This window comes from Dermatophagoides pteronyssinus, unplaced genomic scaffold (genome assembly GCF_027571235.1).
Source record: "Dermatophagoides pteronyssinus isolate colony J.1.1.1.1 unplaced genomic scaffold, Derpt_VIB-CSIC_2022.12 sq0001, whole genome shotgun sequence".
Lineage (NCBI taxonomy): Eukaryota > Metazoa > Arthropoda > Arachnida > Sarcoptiformes > Pyroglyphidae > Dermatophagoides > Dermatophagoides pteronyssinus.
The window spans coordinates 823,429-842,379 of NW_027461525.1; the positions used below are offsets into that span (position 1 = coordinate 823,429).

General features: G+C 27.9%; 2 protein-coding genes across 5 annotated transcripts in view; one reads left to right on the top strand and one right to left on the bottom strand.

Annotated features, from left to right (window-relative positions):
- Positions 1-17,896, top strand: part of LOC113789318 (uncharacterized) — a 125,291-nt gene extending 107,395 nt beyond the window's left edge. For 2 of the 4 annotated variants that reach the window (XM_075824450.1, XM_075824448.1), the window contains exons 5-11: positions 2,938-3,240; positions 6,806-7,117; positions 8,749-9,345; positions 9,421-9,609; positions 13,976-14,185; positions 14,545-14,864; positions 15,118-16,181. In XM_075824450.1, coding sequence (XP_075680565.1) covers positions 2,938-3,240; positions 6,806-7,117; positions 8,749-9,345; positions 9,421-9,609; positions 13,976-14,185; positions 14,545-14,864; positions 15,118-16,008 — 2,822 coding nt within the window. In that variant the 3' untranslated portion in view covers positions 16,009-16,181. Of the gene's footprint in view, positions 1-2,937; positions 3,241-6,805; positions 7,118-8,748; positions 9,346-9,420; positions 9,610-13,975; positions 14,186-14,544; positions 14,865-15,117; positions 16,182-17,593 lie in introns of those variants that run through there. The other 2 variants (XM_075824452.1, XM_075824449.1) reach the window with 2 other exon arrangements.
- Positions 1,260-2,488, bottom strand: LOC113789517 (uncharacterized). The gene has a single exon (XM_027339066.2). It carries the CDS (start codon positions 2,257-2,259, stop codon positions 1,594-1,596), a length of 666 nt encoding a protein of 221 aa, XP_027194867.1. The 5' UTR covers positions 2,260-2,488; the 3' UTR covers positions 1,260-1,593.
- Positions 17,897-18,951: the final 1,055 nt, after the last annotated feature.

Sequence of the window (18,951 nt, forward strand, 5' to 3'; positions counted from 1 at the left end):
CGTTCGTTCTTTTCCTGAATAGAATCCTTATGACAAATGAAAAATTTCAATGATTGAATATGAATGAATAACAATTACCAACAACCAAAAAAAAACGATCATTTTGTTTTCTGAAAATGTTCATGTTTTCCATAAATGTTATGTGTGTTTTGTGAATACATTTTTTTTCATTCATTTGTTCAGTATAAATCGATTTATGTCGTTTTGGTTGAAGTTTTTTTTTATTCACTGAAACCAGAAAAAAAAGAATCAGAAATACTTATTCAAAAACTGTATCGAGAAAAAGAAAAACGAAGAAGTTGGTCCCTGAAGAGAAAAGCTATTGAGCTTCTTCTTTTTTGTTTGTTATTTGAAGATATTTGAAAATACCATTGAAAGAAAATGACATTTATGATTTTTTGAAGCCATTGATGCTAAAATAGTTAAAGTATCTAAAATGAAAATAAATAAATAAAAATATTGGTCGATTTTCCTTCTTTGTTGTTCAAGCTACTGTAGTGATTCAACAAAAAAATATTTGATGTTTTACAACAACAAACAACCCAAAAATAAACCATCACCATCATCATCATTATCGTAATCGAAACGTTTTTTTTCCTTCTCTACGGCAAAAAGAAAATTGTAATAATAATACAAAAATCGGAATAAATTGCTACCGATGATGATGATGATGATCAACATTGAATGATGGTAAATAACGATGATGATCATCATCATTGAATGCTCCTTCTTCTCCTTCTTCTTCGTTTTCCCTTTTTTTCTTCAATCTTTGTTCAAAAACGATTACGATCAGTTTTTTTTCTGATTCTTTGATTGTTGTTGTTGCTTGAAAATTTCCCTGTATTTTGAATAAAAATAAAATTTATGGAAATTTTCTCTAGTCAAAAAGACTTTTTTTTGGTTTTTTTCCCTCCATCCAACGATGTACTGTACCGATTGATAGCCACGATGATGATAATGATTTTGTCGCCTTTTTTTTCTGTCGGACATTATTATTATTATCGATTACTGTTTGAATTAATCGAATTTACCCAAACACTGTTTTTAATTTTCGGTTTACTACTTTGATCAGTAATTTGTTGTTTTGATCATTACATCATTGTCAAATTGTGTGTGTGTGTGTGTGTTTGCCAAAATGATTGGGAAAAAAAATTGATTGATCGTTAGTCATTAATTCTTTTCATTTGATAAGATTTTTTTTCTCGGTTGCTGTTATTTTTCATGGTGTGGTGAATTGTAGAAGGTTATGATGCGGCGTGTTCAGAGTATGAAATCTGACTGACTTTTATTTGATTGTCAAACCTGAGCGAGTGACTAGTGAGCTAAACGCAAACACTAGTACACCGCTACATATCTCCCTCCTTTTAATCCGGAGGATTAACAATTAATACAATTTAGAAAAAAAAAATGAAAAATACATAAGATTGAAAAAAAAAATATACATCAGATAGAAAAAAAATCAAATTGAAAAAAAAATACAAATTTTGATAGAAATTTAGAATTTTTTTGATAGAAATTTACAAATTTTTTATAATCAAAATATCGGCAACGACAAAATAAAGACAAAAATGATCGACGCAAGCCTAAATCTGTTCAGGTAATAGTTTCTCCATAATTTTTAATAATCGTACCGTTTACCATTTTTACTTCGTACTTAACCGGTTTTGAAATAATAATTTGATACATTTTTGGCCATAAGAATACAAATGATTCGGTATCGATTAGGATCCATTTTTTCGAACTTTTGTTAAAGATAGAAAGCCGAAAATTTTTACCATAATTGATTGATAATACTCGATTAAATGATACGACATTTGATTTTTGAATTTTCTTCTTCTTCTTCTTTATACCAAATTTACGATGTCGCCAATTATTACATTGATATGCTTTGTCTCTTAAACGAAAACGAGAAAAGCGGCAAGGACCATTATTAGGATTAAATCTCGGTCTATATTTATTAGAATTCGATGAACGAGATGATTTTCGTAAACGATTAACCAAATTTCTTTGTTTACGATTACGTCGTACTTTGATTTTCGAATTTTCGTTCACATTATTTTTATTTTGAATTGTTTTCGGTAATTCATCATCAAAATTTTGTATAACATTACCGGAGTCATTTTCCAATTTCTCCTCCATCTTTGAAAGATAAGCATTCATTCGTTTTACCAAGTTCAATAATGATTCCAAAATAATTAATTCTTCATCATCTTCACTCGATAACGATTGATCTTGATAGTCATTTTTAGACATATCCATGATTATTAATTATTTTAATTTTGCTTAAATGAAATCACAAAATTAAATTTTATTTTTTCAAAGTTTCAACGTCCGCGGTCACCAAATGTGGTGAATTGTAGAAGGTTATGATGCGGCGTGTTCAGAGTATGAAATCTGACTGACTTTTATTTGATTGTCAAACCTGAGCGAGTGACTAGTGAGCTAAACGCAAACACTAGTACACCGCTACAATGGAATAATTTTTCCATAAAAAACAAATTGTTTCGAAAGAAAGAAATGGCCAATTCGTGATGTAGAATAATTTGCCGAATCAAAGAATTTTCATTGTTTATTAATGTTTTTTTTTCTTCTTCTTCTTTCCTTATTTTCACTTATTTTATTATTTTGTTTTTGTTGTTGTTGTTGTTTGGTGTGATTTATTCGATTCGAATTATAATGGGTAACACACAAAAAAAAAAATTTATCGATTATGTAAATGAGATTGTGAAAAAACTTTGTGAAAAAAAAAATTCTCATGATGATCATTAAATTTGTCTACACTTTTAATGAGAATTTTTTCCTTTCATTTTCAAATTCTTTATTGCTAATTTTTCATTGTTTTAACCAAATATTTTTTTTCCTTAATTTCTTCTTTTTTCTTGGTTACAAATCATTTTTAACCTTTTTTTTCCTTCATTTTCTTATTTGTTTCAATAGTTCGTCCATTAACTGTAAAAATTATTGGCGAAAGAAAACAATCATTATCAGCGGAAAAAATTTCAATAATTACATGTGAATCAAGTGGATCAAGGCCACCAGCAACTATTACATGGTGGATTGGTGGTACAACTCGATTACGAAATGCTCAAGAACAAATATCAGCTGATGGTAATAAAACAACTAGCCGTTTATCATTAACCGTTACTATTGATGATATTGGTAAAGAAATTACTTGTCGAGCTGAAAATCCACATATACAATCATCGGCTATTGAAGATTTAATTCAATTGGAAATTAATTGTAAGTTGATTAACCGAAAAAAAAACAAAACAAAAAAATCCCTTATACCATATGTCAGATTTTCAAACATCAAATGTCATTTAGAATTTAAAAAAAAACAAACAAAAAATAATGTTACGACTTAATGTCATCATCAATAAAATGGCTAATGACATTTAAGCCTTCAGGGGTGAAACATTGCTTTTTTTACTTTTCACAGAAAAAATTTTATCAATTTAAACAAAACAAAAAATAATGATTTATAATGAAAGTTGATAGGCACCGAAAACAAGAAAATCTGTAATTTTTTTTCGCAGAATTTTTCATTTAAAAACAGCCAAATTTTTCTTATGTTTTTTTTTTCATTTGCCAAATGTTGGATGAGTTTGATGTTTTTTACATGGTAATGACATTAACTAAAAAACAACATCGGTAAAAAAAAGAAAGGAAAGAATTTTCCAAAGAAAAAACAATCTCAGAACCTATTCTCGACTAAACACAAATTGACGCCGAGTTTTCATTTTCTTATTCTATATTTTCAGGAATCAGGAATACACACACACACACAGGAATTGGTTAATAGAATTTTCTTCCTAGTTTTTCTTTTTACCCAAAACTTTATTCTCGATTCCAATGTTTTCGCTTTTTTTTTTCTCATTATGTTTTGATGATGATGATGATAATGTTCAATTCTTGTTACTTACACGATTTAAATGAACATTTGTTGTTGTTGTTGTTTTGATTCTATTCACTTTTACTATAGTCGAACAAAGATTTAACAGATTTTTTTTTTCTCGCTTGCATAATAATAGAATTGGTAGATAGAAAGGGTACCGAACAACAAAAAAATTCCCTAGAACGCTACGATTCTTCCCCGTATATAATGTTATTACCATTTCACTTGATTAACTATTTTTCGGTATTTCCTAAATCACCTATAACCGAAAAAACGGGAAAAAACAAAAATTATCTGTGTAATCAGAAACCTTTTTTTATGGTTTACTAATAACTAATCAGGAAAAAACCCAGGAATGAATGATGGGTATCAAATTTTTCATGAACAACATACGCTGCCATCTAGTGTTCAATTTGATTTTTTCTTTCTTTTTCAAAAAATTTTAAAATTTTTTTTAATTTTAAAAAATTAAATTAATTTTTTTTTCGGTGCCATTTTTAATGGCAATTAAGATGTTGTTTTGGAATGATGATCACGCACAATGTGTTAATGTTGTTGTTTGGTCGGCCAAAAAAAGTTGATTACCGAATTTTTTTGTTTTCAATTTTCCACAAATTCAGTGTAATTTAATGACATTTTTTACTTTTCTTAATTTTCAAAACATTTCTTCTTTTTTCTTCTGGTATAATGATGATGATGGTTCAGTTTTTCTTTTTTTCTTTTGTTTACCACACCAATTCTGTTGGTAAAATTGAATTCTTCTCCAAAGATTTTTAATTGCGATAATGATAATGATAATGATGATGAGCTCATTATGAAATTAACGATAATTAATATCTTTTTGGCCGGAATAATGATAATGATGATTATTTTTCTTATAGAATAAATGGAAAGGAATGGAACAAAAGAAATATTTCCAAAAAACAAAATTCTTAATTCTTCCTATATATTAGAGAAACTTTCTGGAAATTTTAAGCATTGAAAAATTGATGAATTTCCCCGTCCAACTACAAATCATTTTTTCTTTTCACTAATTACATTTTTGGATTCTATTTAACTAAAAAAATTCAATTAAATTTCAATTATAATCTTTGTTTGGCCAAACAACAACAACATCTTTTGAATTTCAGTAATAGGGGTTTCACACTAGCAGCAATGTGAATGAAATATTTCAAATGCAATATTTCACTACATTTCAGCCTTATGGACTGAAATATTTCAATGAAATATTTCACAGCAATATTGCTGTAGTGTGAAACCCCTATAAGGAATTTTGACAAAAAAAAATTCTCTTTCTTTTCAATTTTGTCAATATGTTTCCATTTTTCTACTTTACGAAAATTCTGCCATCATCATCATTACAATAACGACAACAACAAAAACAAAATTTGAAAATCAAATGTAAAAATAATTTACTTTAACAAAACTAAACAAACAAACAAATTTCAATGTTGAAAACTCACAACGAAAAAGTGAAAAAATTCTTTCAATTTTTCGTTTTTTTGTTTGTTTGTTTTTCTGTCTGTGTCTCTTAATGGTAAATTTATTCGTCATTGACAGATTCTTTATTCACTTTTCTCTTTCTTTTTTTTTCTCCATTGAAAGGTTTTTTTTTATCAATTTAACGGAGGAAAGAATGTCAGTCAGGTGAAAGAATTTCTCCATTTACCCCTTTTAAATTTTCACAAAACTCACATTATTATTATTATGAAAATTGAATACATTTGAAAATAACAAACAAAACAAAAGCAAATGACAGCTGATATGATGATGATAATGGTAATGTTGGTGGCTACATATTTTCATAGCTCATTGAATAAACATTAGCCATTTTAGCGATAATGTTTGATGATGATGATTGTTTCGTTTCATGCAGCAAAAAATAAAACATATGGCATGAATGCTATTTTCATTGGAAACAGAAAAAAAAGTTTTTTCCATTTTTTCCATCTTCCAAAGTTTGATTTCTGAATGCTTTCTGAATTTTTCCATTCCGGAATCGTTTTTTTGTTGTTGTTCATTTTTTTTATGCAAGAACCAGATTTTTTTCCATTTCTTGAATAGATTCTTGGCCCGAAAGAAAGTATATTCTCTTTTTTTTTTCTTGTTTGTTTCGCTGTTTATCTACAGTCAAGAATGAACAAAATTCTCATAGAATTTTCTGATTAAATGTTCCATGAATCTTTCTATATTTTCCACGACTAATTACTGAAATTTTTTTTTCCTGTTCGTCAAAGCTTTGTTATTATTATTATCATAACGAAAACATAATGAACCATATAGGGTGAATGGATCGATGAACATTTAATTCTTTTTTTTTAACGGATTGTTTGGATGTTTCGATTTAACGATTTTTACGATATAAAGTCGTTTTATCATTTATTGATGTGTATGTGTTTCATAGTCATTGAATAGCATTGAATGAAATATGAACCCTTTCTTTTTTCCCATCAAATATCATATAAATAGCATTCTTTCTGAGAATAATGGGGGAAAACGAATCAAAAAAGAAAAGAATAACCTGTATGGAGCTATAAATCTTAGCCAGAAACCCAAAAAGAATTGTTTTTTTTCTCTATATCTTTGTTTCGTTATAACTGGAAAATAAAAAGATTTTTTCCTTTTCTTTCATATGTGTTTCTACTTGATTTAACTGGCCTTAACACTTGCTTCGTTCATCAGACATCTTGACGCCTTCATGGTCGATTGATTTGATTTTTTTTCTCATTTCTGCAAGGGGAATTCTGAAAAAAAGAAAGAATTTTCTTTCAGAATATAATATGCTCGACTTATTGTATTGTGCTATTTTTATTTGCTAACTGACTGACTGTGTGTAAATAGTCTATTAATTTCTTTTTTTTTTTTGTTCATATTTTTTTCTTTTCTAATTTTCATCATCATCCCAAATAGATGCACCACAAGTGACATTAAAATTAGGAAGTAATCTTCGTCATTCACATATACAGGAAGGAAATGATGTTTATTTTGAATGTGTTATACGTGCATCACCATGGTCATATGAAGTACGATGGCATTTTGAAGGTCGTGAACTACAAACAAATACAAGTGCCGGTATTATTGTTAGTAATCAATCATTAGTATTACAAAAAGTACGTCGTCAACAACGTGGTAAATATACTTGTTCGGCAACAAATTCTGAAGGTGATGGTGAAAGTAATGCTGTACATCTTCGTATACAATTTGCACCAATCTGTAAAGCTGGTAAGTCAATATATACTCTCTCAATATTTACTTTTTTGATGATCGAAAAACGATAATAAATTTGAAAAAGTCAATCATTTTTCCGTATCTAATAATAATAATTTGAACCAAAAACCAATCAATAAAGAAAAAGAAAAGCTTGAAAAAAACTTTTATAAAAAAAAAATTAGTAAAAAATCCGATAAACAAGCAGCAGCAATACAAAAATCTTAAAAAACGATTTGAAAACTTTTTTGGTTGTCGTTTGTTTTTTTGAAAAATTCTTATTTATTCTTCATCATCCAATAATTTATGAGCTAAGATTAAAAGTTCAGTAAATAAGTAAAAAAAAAAAAAAAATGATGAGCAAACATGATGGGATTCTTTTTTTCACTCTTTTTTCACTCCCGATGTAATCTTTTTTTTGTGTTTAATTCATGTTTTGGGTTTGAATTTTTTTTTCAAATTCTGACCTACATCTTTCGATCAAAAACTTAATCCATTGTTGTTGTTGTATTATACATTAACGAGAGAAAAAGGAGATGATTCTAGCATCATGACGTAAATAAATAAAGAAAAACAAAAACAAAAATGAATGATGAATGAATAGCCTAAAATTTTGAAACAAAAATTACTTGAAAAAAGCATACAAGGTAACACTATTGAATGCCACACACCATGTTATTTCGTTGTTGTTGTCCAATAATGGAAAAAGTAACAGAATTTCCAACATTCATTCATTTATTTTATGGACATGTAAGAATTTCGTTTCTCTCACTTTCACGATTATTAATGATTCTTTTTCTTATTTTGTCCATTTTTCTTATTTTTTGATAATAATGATGATATCCATAATACAAAATGAGAAAGAGAGACAAACCGAAAGACTTTCGGATATTCAATTTCAATTTTAGACGCACACACACATATATGCAATGATATTAATAAGGAAATCTTCTTCTTCTTCTTCACTATCGATCATTATGTTTTTTTCTGTCTCTGTCTCTTTATGGATGTTCTTATTGATCGATTAGAATGAATGAACGTACAGGATTTTCTTTCTTGATTATTGTCCAGAATATAGTAAAAAAAAAGATCATTTGGTTATTGCTTGTTTGAAAATTGAAAGAAATATGGCAAAATAATCTTCATCAACAACAACCATATTATTTGTACAAAGAGATGATCTTTTCAAAAAAGATATTTTTTTTACTTTATTTTGTTTTTTTTCAATTTAATTCTAAATCGATTTTTTTTGTAGTTTTGCTTCTTTTTCATATACACAGCATACACAATATTTTTTTTCCATTTTATCATTGAGATTGGGGTATGATTCAGGGAAGTTCAGCCAAAAAATATAGAGATATATAAAAAGAAAAATCGATCAATCGATCGATCGATTGATTGAATGATTTCAATAAGTATTCAAGTGATATTAATTATATCTTTCTATAGAAATTGATAAAGAGAGCGCGAGATTCAAAGTTGATCGATTTACTCGTTTTTTTTTGAGTTGATTTCGATTTTTTTTATTTCTAGTTCGCATTATCGATGAATAATTTCCATTTGCCATTATCTAAAATCGAATTATAATCGATTCAATGTTTTCTTGAAAATCTAATAGAATTTTGTCTCTCTTTTCGTTTTTTTAGGTCAAAAAATTATCTATGGTGCTGCTCGACATGAAACTGTTAATATTGTTTGTGAATTAGAATCAGATCCCAGTGAAGTAGAATTTTTTTGGTCATATAATGGTACTGGTTCGGAACCAAGACGTGAAACAGCAACACTTAAATATGAATCAACTGGACCACAATCAAGTTTAGGTCGTTATACACCACATACTGAATTCGATTATGGTACAATTTATTGTTGGGGTCGTAATTCGGTTGGTATTCAATCAAAACCATGTGCATATTCAATTGTTGCTGCTGGTTCACCGGATCCCGTTCGAAATTGTTCAGTATTCAATGTTACTGAAGATTCAATGCGTGTTGACTGTGATGAAGGTTATGATGGTGGTTTAATACAACATTTTCTATTAGAAATTTATGATACAACTGAAAGAAATTCAGCATTACGTGCCAATGTTACTGCTTCAACACCACAATTTTATTTAAATAATTTACAATCAGCACATACTTATTTATTTGTGATATATGCAGCAAATGCAAAAGGTCGTAGTAAAGGTATTGCATTAACAGCATTTACATTGGCTATGCCTGAATCAATGAATCGTCTTGCAAAAGGTTTGTTTGTTTGTTAATCTTTTTTAATTTCTTTTTTTTTCATATTGAAAAATTTCAATTTCAAATTGAAAATAGGAAATGTTTGGCAGCTCAATTTTAATCCAGTACTAGTCGTATTGATTGCTGTTGTAACCGGTATTGTTTTGATTGCATTTTTCATTGTTTTAATCGTTAGATGGAAAACAATGAAACCACCACCAAATGTTTCCGGTTCAAATGGTACATCACCAACATCATCAAATGCTAATCATCGATATCATCGTGGTAAGTTTCGGAATAATTTCTTTTTTTCGATTCGTAGTTAAATTAACAAATGTAGAAAACGTTTGTTTTTTCTTCCTAAATCATTTCACATTGATTAACACCATCACTATATTCCACAATCAATTTAACAAAAGAAAACCTTTATTTCTTTCTTATGATGTTTAAAAGGAAAAAATTTTCTCGCATTAAAATCGATTGTTTTGTCCAACACACACACATACACATTATGGGAGAATATTAGCAGAAAAACTAAAGAATTTTAAATCAATATTTTTTTTTGTTTCTATTTCAATGATGATCCATCATTGAAACGAATGGAAAAAAACTTATGAATTGAATGGAGAAAAGCAAAATTCACATTTATCGATTTGTGAAAATTCCAATTTACAGTCTATCTTCATTTAGTTTGTTTAGTTAGTTAGTTAGTTTTCATCATCATTCATTCATTCAATTCATTTTTAGTTCATCGAAATTCATTTCTCCATTAAATTCATCTTCTTTTTTTCTTCGGTTAGTCGATTTTGGTTTTCATAAAACTTATGGGTTAACAACACTGTAGTAACATTATGTTTAGATGTTTTTTTCATACATATAGGAAAAACAACAATAAAGTCTTGTAAGAAAAATGATAATTTTTTCATCATCAGAAATAAAACACCGAACAAACGATAAAACCAAGAAAACCTACTAAAACGAACATCATTTATTTTCTTAGTTGTTAGTTGCTAATTTTCTTTTGTTCTTTTGTTGTTGTTGTTTTGTTTTGTTTTACTATGTTTTCGCTCGGTTGGATGTTTTTTGCTTGTTGTTGTTTTTTGTTTGGACAAAAACAAGCCATTAACGCCATATATACTAGATACCAGATTCTTGTTTATCCATGTTTGTTACATTCAATTTTCATTCTTCATGGAATCTAATGTTTTCAAAAACAAAAAATATCCATTCGTTTAAAACTAAGAAACTCAAATTTTTCCCAACAACAGAAAGAAAGAATTATCTTTTTTCATACTGATTTATATTTTGTTGTTTTGCTTGTTTGTCATGTTTCCAAACAAATATGGAATCCATGCCAACCAAGCATAGTATTGTTATATATTGTATGTATTGTTACACTAATCAAGGTCATCATAAGATTAACATAGAGAAGAATATTCTCGTTTTTCGTTTTCGTTTTTTTTTCAGAGGAATTACATTACAAGAATTACCTATTAATGAATGTGAGATATGAGAAAGAAAGAATGAGGTACCGAAATAATCTCACTGTTATTTAGTTATTATTATTTGCATTTTGTTTTTTGTTGTTCGGTTGTTGTTTTTTTCCATTGAATAAATTTCATGTTTTTTTTCCTTTTGTTTTTTTCTCTTTGTTTTTCATTGTCATGCATATATTCGGTTGCGAAAAACCTACACACAGCACATACAAATCGATGATTAGAATTTTCCATTCGTTTGTTCGTCCACTACTACTTTCGCCCATAAACACACACACAAAGCTTTAGTGCATTGTGGAAAAACCGAATTCTGATGAATTATTATCACTGCTGTATAATAGACATATGGTTCCATATTGACCCATTTTTTTCCTGGTATCAATTATGTGTTTATATGAAAGTCCAATACATAGATAGACACAGGAAACTCGATTGGTTGGTTTGGTTCGTTTCGATCATTAATTTAATCATTCAAAAATTCTTCATATTGAAAAACATCTTTCATAAAATAAATATTGACCATATTGGTCAGTTAATAATCATCTTTGTCTGATTATATTCAGATCTACAAGAAATTTGAATAATTTTTCAATGATGATAATAACGAAAAAAATGTAAAAATTTGGCCAGAATATATTTCTGTGCAAAAAAAAATTCTGAAAGAGTTTTGTTCTGGTTCAAAAACAGAAACACAGAGAATTGAAACAAACAACAAATGAGACCAGAAATGATCATCATTTGTAACAAACACAGAAACACACGCACATAAGGCAATCAACCAACCAACCAACCAATATTGTGGTTGCCCTTATTGATATGGCAGCTAATTTCCTGAATCTAATCCAAGTTGGTCAATTTATTCAATTATGATGATGTCTTTATGCAACTGAAAACAACAACTGAACGGATGAGCAGGAAACCCGAAAACGAAAAAACAAAATGAACGAACCAAAATATGGGAAATAAATGTTCATTTTTTTTTTTCTATGCAACTGGCAAATTGTCATCATCATAATCAATTTTGTTTTCCCATTTTTGTTTTACATAGCTAACAGTAATTTAGTTGGCGGCTTGTCATTCGACTATAATTTTTCTCTGAACTAATATCTATTTTGGGTTTTGTAAATGTTTTGCAATTCAATTGACCACAAAAAGTTATTGAAAGCACGTCTTCCATTTGGAATTTTTTTTTTCATTTGGAATTTGCATTGATTTGTCATCGTTTGTCAAAGATCTGTTTTCGGATCTAGAAAAAAATCTACAAAAATTGTAACCAAGGATTTTGATTTTCTCATTCGTTGTTAAATGTTGTGTGTTGACATGTCTAGAAGATAAAAATTTGCATAATGATTCCATTTTTGTTGTTGTTTTTGTCATTATTTTCAAAAACAAAACAATGAAAAATACCACCAAATCAGACACCACCATCATCATATCTTACTAATTAGTAATTTATTTTACATTAATTTATGTCTTTTTTTACAAAACAAAACTAAAAACGTTAAACAATAAATTTGAAATGAAAAACAAAAAAATGGTTACTTTGTTAATTAGTTTAATCCCATTGATTGTCAAAAGAAGGAAAAAACTCAGGTTTTTTTTCAATTCCCTTGTTGTTGTTGTTATTTTTTTTTCACTGTTTGGTTTGTTTGGGAAGATTTCCAATTTTTTTCATTTTTTTTTTAAAAATTAACAAGAATTTTGGTTGTGTCTCGAAAAAAAACAAAATGTGAATGTGAATGTGAATGCAAAACGAAACAAAAGTCGTTAGTTGGGTTTTTTTTCAATTCTGGTCCAGTATTTCTGGTTTTGTTTAGCTCTAGGTTTTAATTATTCTTCGATTCTAATTTTTGGGTTTTTCATTTTTTTGTTTTTTTTGGTCTATTTTAACCAAAATTGTTCGAGATTTGAATGCTAAATTAGATGTAAATTTGGCCATTTTTGTTGTTGTTTTTTTCTCTCTGCGAAACAAAACTGAATTTTAAACCAAAAACAAAAAAGAGTTGAAGCGTGTTTGACACACACACATACAAAGAGAGAATTCAGAATAATTTTACAGAAATAAACCATCATCATCAAAAAAAACAAAAACAAAATGAAACGAAATTCAAAAGAATCGATATAGGAAAGAAAAAACTTTTTTTCTGATTTCAATTCCAAATGAATTTCACAACTTTTTTTGGATTTTGTTTGATGTTTGTCATTCGTTTTTGTTTGTTTGTTTGTTTTTGTGAATCATGATGAATGTCGTTATCTGATTATTTAATTCCATTTTGGTTCTGTTGGTTCTGTATTTTTCCTGGTTCATTCAGAATCCATTCAGGAAATTTCTTTTTTTGATTTTTAGTTTTGTTTTGTTGTTGTCGGTCGTCAGAATTTTCTTTGCTTTGAATTCTCATCTCTATGTCATCATCATCAGGTTCTGTGTGTGTGTTTTTCACCAAGATAAGGCTTGAATTCAAGACGTTTGTTTGGTTTGATGAAACAAGATTTCTTTTTTCTTTTTTTCTTCTTTCTTCTTCTGCTTTGTAAACAAGAAATTCTTGTCATCAATAAGAAATGAAACTGTGTAGCGGCGACAAGAGACTAGAAAAAAAAAGAAAAAAAGTCAGGCGATAAATTGTATTAACAACCAACAACAACCAAAACAGAAAATTAGATTTCTTGAAAATAGGAAACAACAACAACAAACAAAACAACAAAAAACGAAAAACTTGAATCACACCGAAAAGAAAGATAAAAAACAAAAACAACAAGAATAATGATGATAAAAACATCATCAAATAAAATGAAATTTTTCTTGTTTTTGTTTCTTCGGTTGGTGTCGTTTCAAATTTCCAGAAAATTTTTTCTTCTTTCTTTCTTTTTTCATTCACCTTCAGTGTGTTTGAACAACATTGATAAATAATATTGTTGAGATATTTCTCGAAAATCATGAAATAATTATCACATTACATATACAGATGATGAAATGTGCATGAAGCATGCTTTTTTCTTATCCATACATCCATCCATCTCTCGTAGAAAATGTTCAAAATATTTAGTAGTTTTCAATGCACATAGTTATAGTCACTTGTTTGTTTGTTTGTTTGATTGATTAGAATTGTTGAGAATAATGATGATGTTTCTATATATGAATTTTCTAAAAAAAACAGACCAAAAATCATCAATTGATCAAAATAGCCATAATAATAATAATAATAATAATAATGGTACATCATCAATAAATGGTTCATCACAAACAACAACAAATACAACAATCAATAGTACAACATTATTATCATCATCGGATATGTCTTCCAGTACAACAACAACATCAAACAACAACCATAATAACCATAATAACCAAAATAATAATATTTTCGGTAATAAACAAAATGAATAATAACAATAGAAAATTTGTTTTTTTTGCCTCCTGTTTAGATTATAAATCCATTTCCGTTGACCATCATCATCATTAACACTGTAGTACCTTGTATAGAATCCAAAAAAAAAAAAAAAAAAAAAAATGATGATGATGATGATTCCGGTCTTGGTGTTTGTGTGTAAATAGTTTCAATTTGTTTTTCGGTTTTGTTTTGTTTTGCCAAAATGGTTTTCCTTTTTATTTTCCTTTTTGTTTTTGTTTATTTTCCGTTTCCTTTTATTGGTTTTTCGTTGTTGTTGATGATTTACATAATTATTATTTGAATTTTTCGTTTTTTTCCTGTTTTTCATCATATAGAAATGGCCAATGAAATGACAACAAAAAATGCCTTATGCACTGATGATTTAGATGATCTTGTCCTAAATGGTGATGATTTAGATAAACAATTAACAATACCATTGAATGGTCATCATAATCATAATCATAATAATAGTTCATCACCATCATCATCCGTAACAGCGACATCTACAGGTGCAAATTTTATACGTAGTAATAATATTTATTCGGCTGGACCATTATTATCAACAACAAATAATAATAATGTTAATGGTATGATGATAAATAATAAACATGTTACATGGCGTCCAGAAACACCACCATCACCAAATATTTATACGGTAAGTTTTTTCAATTGTTTTTCAAAAATTTTTCCGAAAATATTTTTTTCGCGCGTTTTTTTCCATTTTCAAATTTATTAATCGATGAAAAAAACTTTCTTTTCTTTTCTCTTTTCTTTCTTCGTTTAATTCCACAATTTCTCTTTTCCTGATGAACAAACTTAACAATTGGGTCAACCTTTTAACCAATAATCTTTAATTTCCTGAATAAAACAAACAAAAATTCCGTTAATGATGATGATAATGATAATAGCAATATACAAATATTGGTTATATGCCAATAACACCAATCGATTCAATTGATTCATATCAATTAATATCATCAACTATTGGTACTTCAAATAATTCCAATACACATATACCAATGTCTTATACATTGTCCGGTTTAAATAATAACAATAGTGGTGGTGGTGGTGATTGTTATGAAACAACATTTATGGATCAACAGCCAAATCATAATTATAATCATCATTCTGTGCCTCAACAACAACAACAACATTCACCATACGGTGTTATTGTTTCTGATAATAATGTTGTTGGCGTTGGTAATACAATGACAAACATTCCAATGTCATCATCATCATATCTTTCACAACAACAACAACAACAACATAATCAATTATTATCATCATCATTACAGAATAATAATCCATATGGAATACATACATCAACAACAGCAACAGCAATAGTAACACCTCAACAACAACAACAACAATCTTGTCATGTTTATGGTACAATACCAAGACGTGTACGTGTGATACCAAATAATAATAATAATAATAATGGTGGTGGTGGTGTATGTATGGGAATTACTACACCATTAGGAATTATTCCAGGTATACCTGGATCATCATCAATAGCATCATCATCAAGTAATGGTACTACTAATAGTAGTAGTTTAGGTACAACAAATCATAGTCAAACAACACAATCATCATCATCATCATTATTATTGCATCCAACAGCAATTAATGTCGGTGGTGGTGGTAATCAATATCAATTTCATCATCCATCAACAACAACAAACCATAATGGATTAAATATTAACCAACAACAGCAACAACAACAACAAACGCCCACATCGTCATCATCATCAACAACAACAAATATTAGTGATCAATCATCAGCAATGACACAAGTATAATTATAATTATAATGATGATGATCAATAATAATTAACAAAAAACTTACGTAACGGGCCAATTAAAATCGATAATATTTCGAAAGAGAGAAATGAAAAAGCTCAAATTCCTTCTTTTCTTTTTGTTTCTATGTATAATTATGCTTGACGAACAAAGAATTTTCCTTTTTTTTAAATAAATAATAGCAAAAAATAGCAAAAAAATCATTCAACTCTTTCTGGCCAAAAAAAAACAAAATTGTAAATATGAATTTTTATCGATTCAGTTCTCTGTGTGTGTTTGTGCGGGTTTGTAAATTCAATTTCAAATTTCAAATTTCAAATTTGTAATGCGCGCGCGCATCATCATCTTGATCATTATCATCATCATTGTCAAATATAAACATCTTTTCTCTCTCCCTTCCCCCTCACAAAAATGTCATTCACCTGTCGCCATTTTTTTTCATTTCTCTTGTCTATTTTCATTTGTATAATACTACTGCTGTTAATTACCGTGAGCCTATTTTAACAGATTTTTTTTTTTGACAGATGTCACTCAATGAAACACACACTGAAACACACACTGAAATAATTTTAATTTGATTGTTATTATTATTAATGTTTTTATTGATTGATAATTTGAATTTTTGTGAGGAAAAAAACAAAAAAAACAAAAATTACAAACAAATTACAAAAAAAAAAGAATTATTTTTCTTCATTCATTCATACATTCATTGCTCGTTTTTTTAATAATAATTAAAAAACAATGAAATAAAAAAATATTATTATTTATAATTATAAATCAATAATCCAGTCTTGGTGATGATTGTGAAAATATTCATCCATATAATTATTACATTGATTGATCGATTTGTGAATCAACAACATTCAATCGATCGATAATAAAATGATGATCTATCGAAGAAGCGAAAACTGAACAACAAGAATAAAGAACCGTTGATAAGAAATTGATCCCTGATCTTTTTCATCCCAATAATAATAATAATGTTGCTGTTGTTGTTGTTGTTGATGACAAGATTTAATGTCAAATAATTGATCTCTCATCATCATCGATAAGTATCGATTGCAATCAATTGATTATTACTGTTATTACATCGAAGAAAAAAAAAGGACAAAACAAAAAAGAACATAAATATATTTTCCTTGGAGATAGATATATTTTTTCTTTCATTTAATTATCTTTATTATCATTCGATTATAACAACAGCGATAATAATTTCTTTATCACATGATGGAAACAAACGAATTGAAGAAAATCTAATAACAAGTCCATAGGATTCATTTTTTTCAATTCACGTTTCATTCATCATTGAATCGATCGATCGATAGATCGATTCAATTTCGGTCAATTTTCGTTTCTCATTTTTTTTTTGATTCTGTCCACTTCTGCTTTTTTCATTCAATTTTCTTCTTTGCCATGTTTTTCTTCGATTCACTTATTTCCTTTTAGGTTTCTTCTTTCTGATTAATTTTTCTATCGCATTTCTCTCTTATTTGACCATATTTTCTTATCCGGCTTTTCAATATAATTTCCGTTTGAAACAAATAATAATCTGATTTTTTGTCATTTTCATTTTTCAAAAAACAGCCAATGTTATTATGTACGACAATTGACGATTTGGACAATAACGATAACGATGACGACGACGATGATAATAGCGAACGGAAAATCATATTTAAACAACAACAGCGAGAAAAACAACATTTATCAACCAATGTGGATGATGATGAGAAAAAACCAATCAAAAAATTATGAAAAAAAATAATATTGATCATCATTATGGAAATATTGGGAGAAAAAAACCAAAGAATTTTTTTTTCATTGAATAATCATTTGTAAAACTTCGATTCTGCAAAGGAATTCTGTATTTTTATGTGCGAAACATTTTCATTTATATTTCAAAATAAAAATTTATTTAAAAAAATAAAAAATTCCATTGATTAAATGAATGATTGATCACGATATTGAGTTTTTGTGAAAAAAATCAACATTTTATTCAAATTGATGATCAAAGTATATTGAATTAGATGTCTTGTAAGAGAAAAAAACGGGAATTTTTACCTTTTACCATATGGATTAAGTGACGCAGGTGTTCTGGAAAGAAGAAAAGAAAGAAAACCGTATTTTTCACAACATTTCTATCATAGTCTTTCTATTTTATCAAAAAAAAAAAGAGTGGAGCGAATATTTACATTGAAAAAATATTACAATGCATGTTTCGTGACTAACAATTATTCTTTAAATCAAACAAACATTCACAGAATTTTTTCAAATAAAATATCTTTATATATTCAGTTACTGCTATACCTTTTTTTTTCTCTGTCGTTAATCTATTCATTTAATAATAGGGTGATTTCTTTCCCCTCTTTTGTTCACATTATTTCTAATGTGGAAGAAAGTTTTTCTTCATTTTTGTTTCTCTTTTTGGAACATCGATAAATGATGATATTGAAATTTGGAATCTATGAAAATTCAGTTTATACGACGAAATTTGCTTATTTCGCAAACAAAAATTGTTTTGATTTTCTTCAATGCATTGAATGTCCGAAATAAACAAACAAACGAAAAAAATTCTGTCGTCATTCTTATCATGAAATTTATCCGACAAAAGGCCAAACAACAACAATGAATGAATGAATGACATCAATAACAATGAGAATATTATCCATTGATTTCGCTATACTTATTCACTGATTTTATCGTTTTCGATTGGCGAGTTTTTTTTATTTCTTGGTTTCTTTAATATTGAAAATTGAATTTTTTTTTTCACTGATAAGCCAACTTGACTTGTGTGTAAATAGTCAATTTATGGTTATAAGTTTAAATTGCCATTTGATAAATGAAATGTTCAATTTCTCTCCAGACGTCGTTCGAGGATTTTTATTTTTATTTTCTTCAATTTTTCCATCAATTTTACCGATTCGCAATGTGTTTGGCGTTTAATT

Bases quoted from the DNA above. Each gene is read 5' to 3' on its own strand.
- LOC113789517 (XM_027339066.2), bottom strand. From the start codon at position 2,259: ATGGATATGTCTAAAAATGACTATCAAGATCAATCGTTATCGAGTGAA.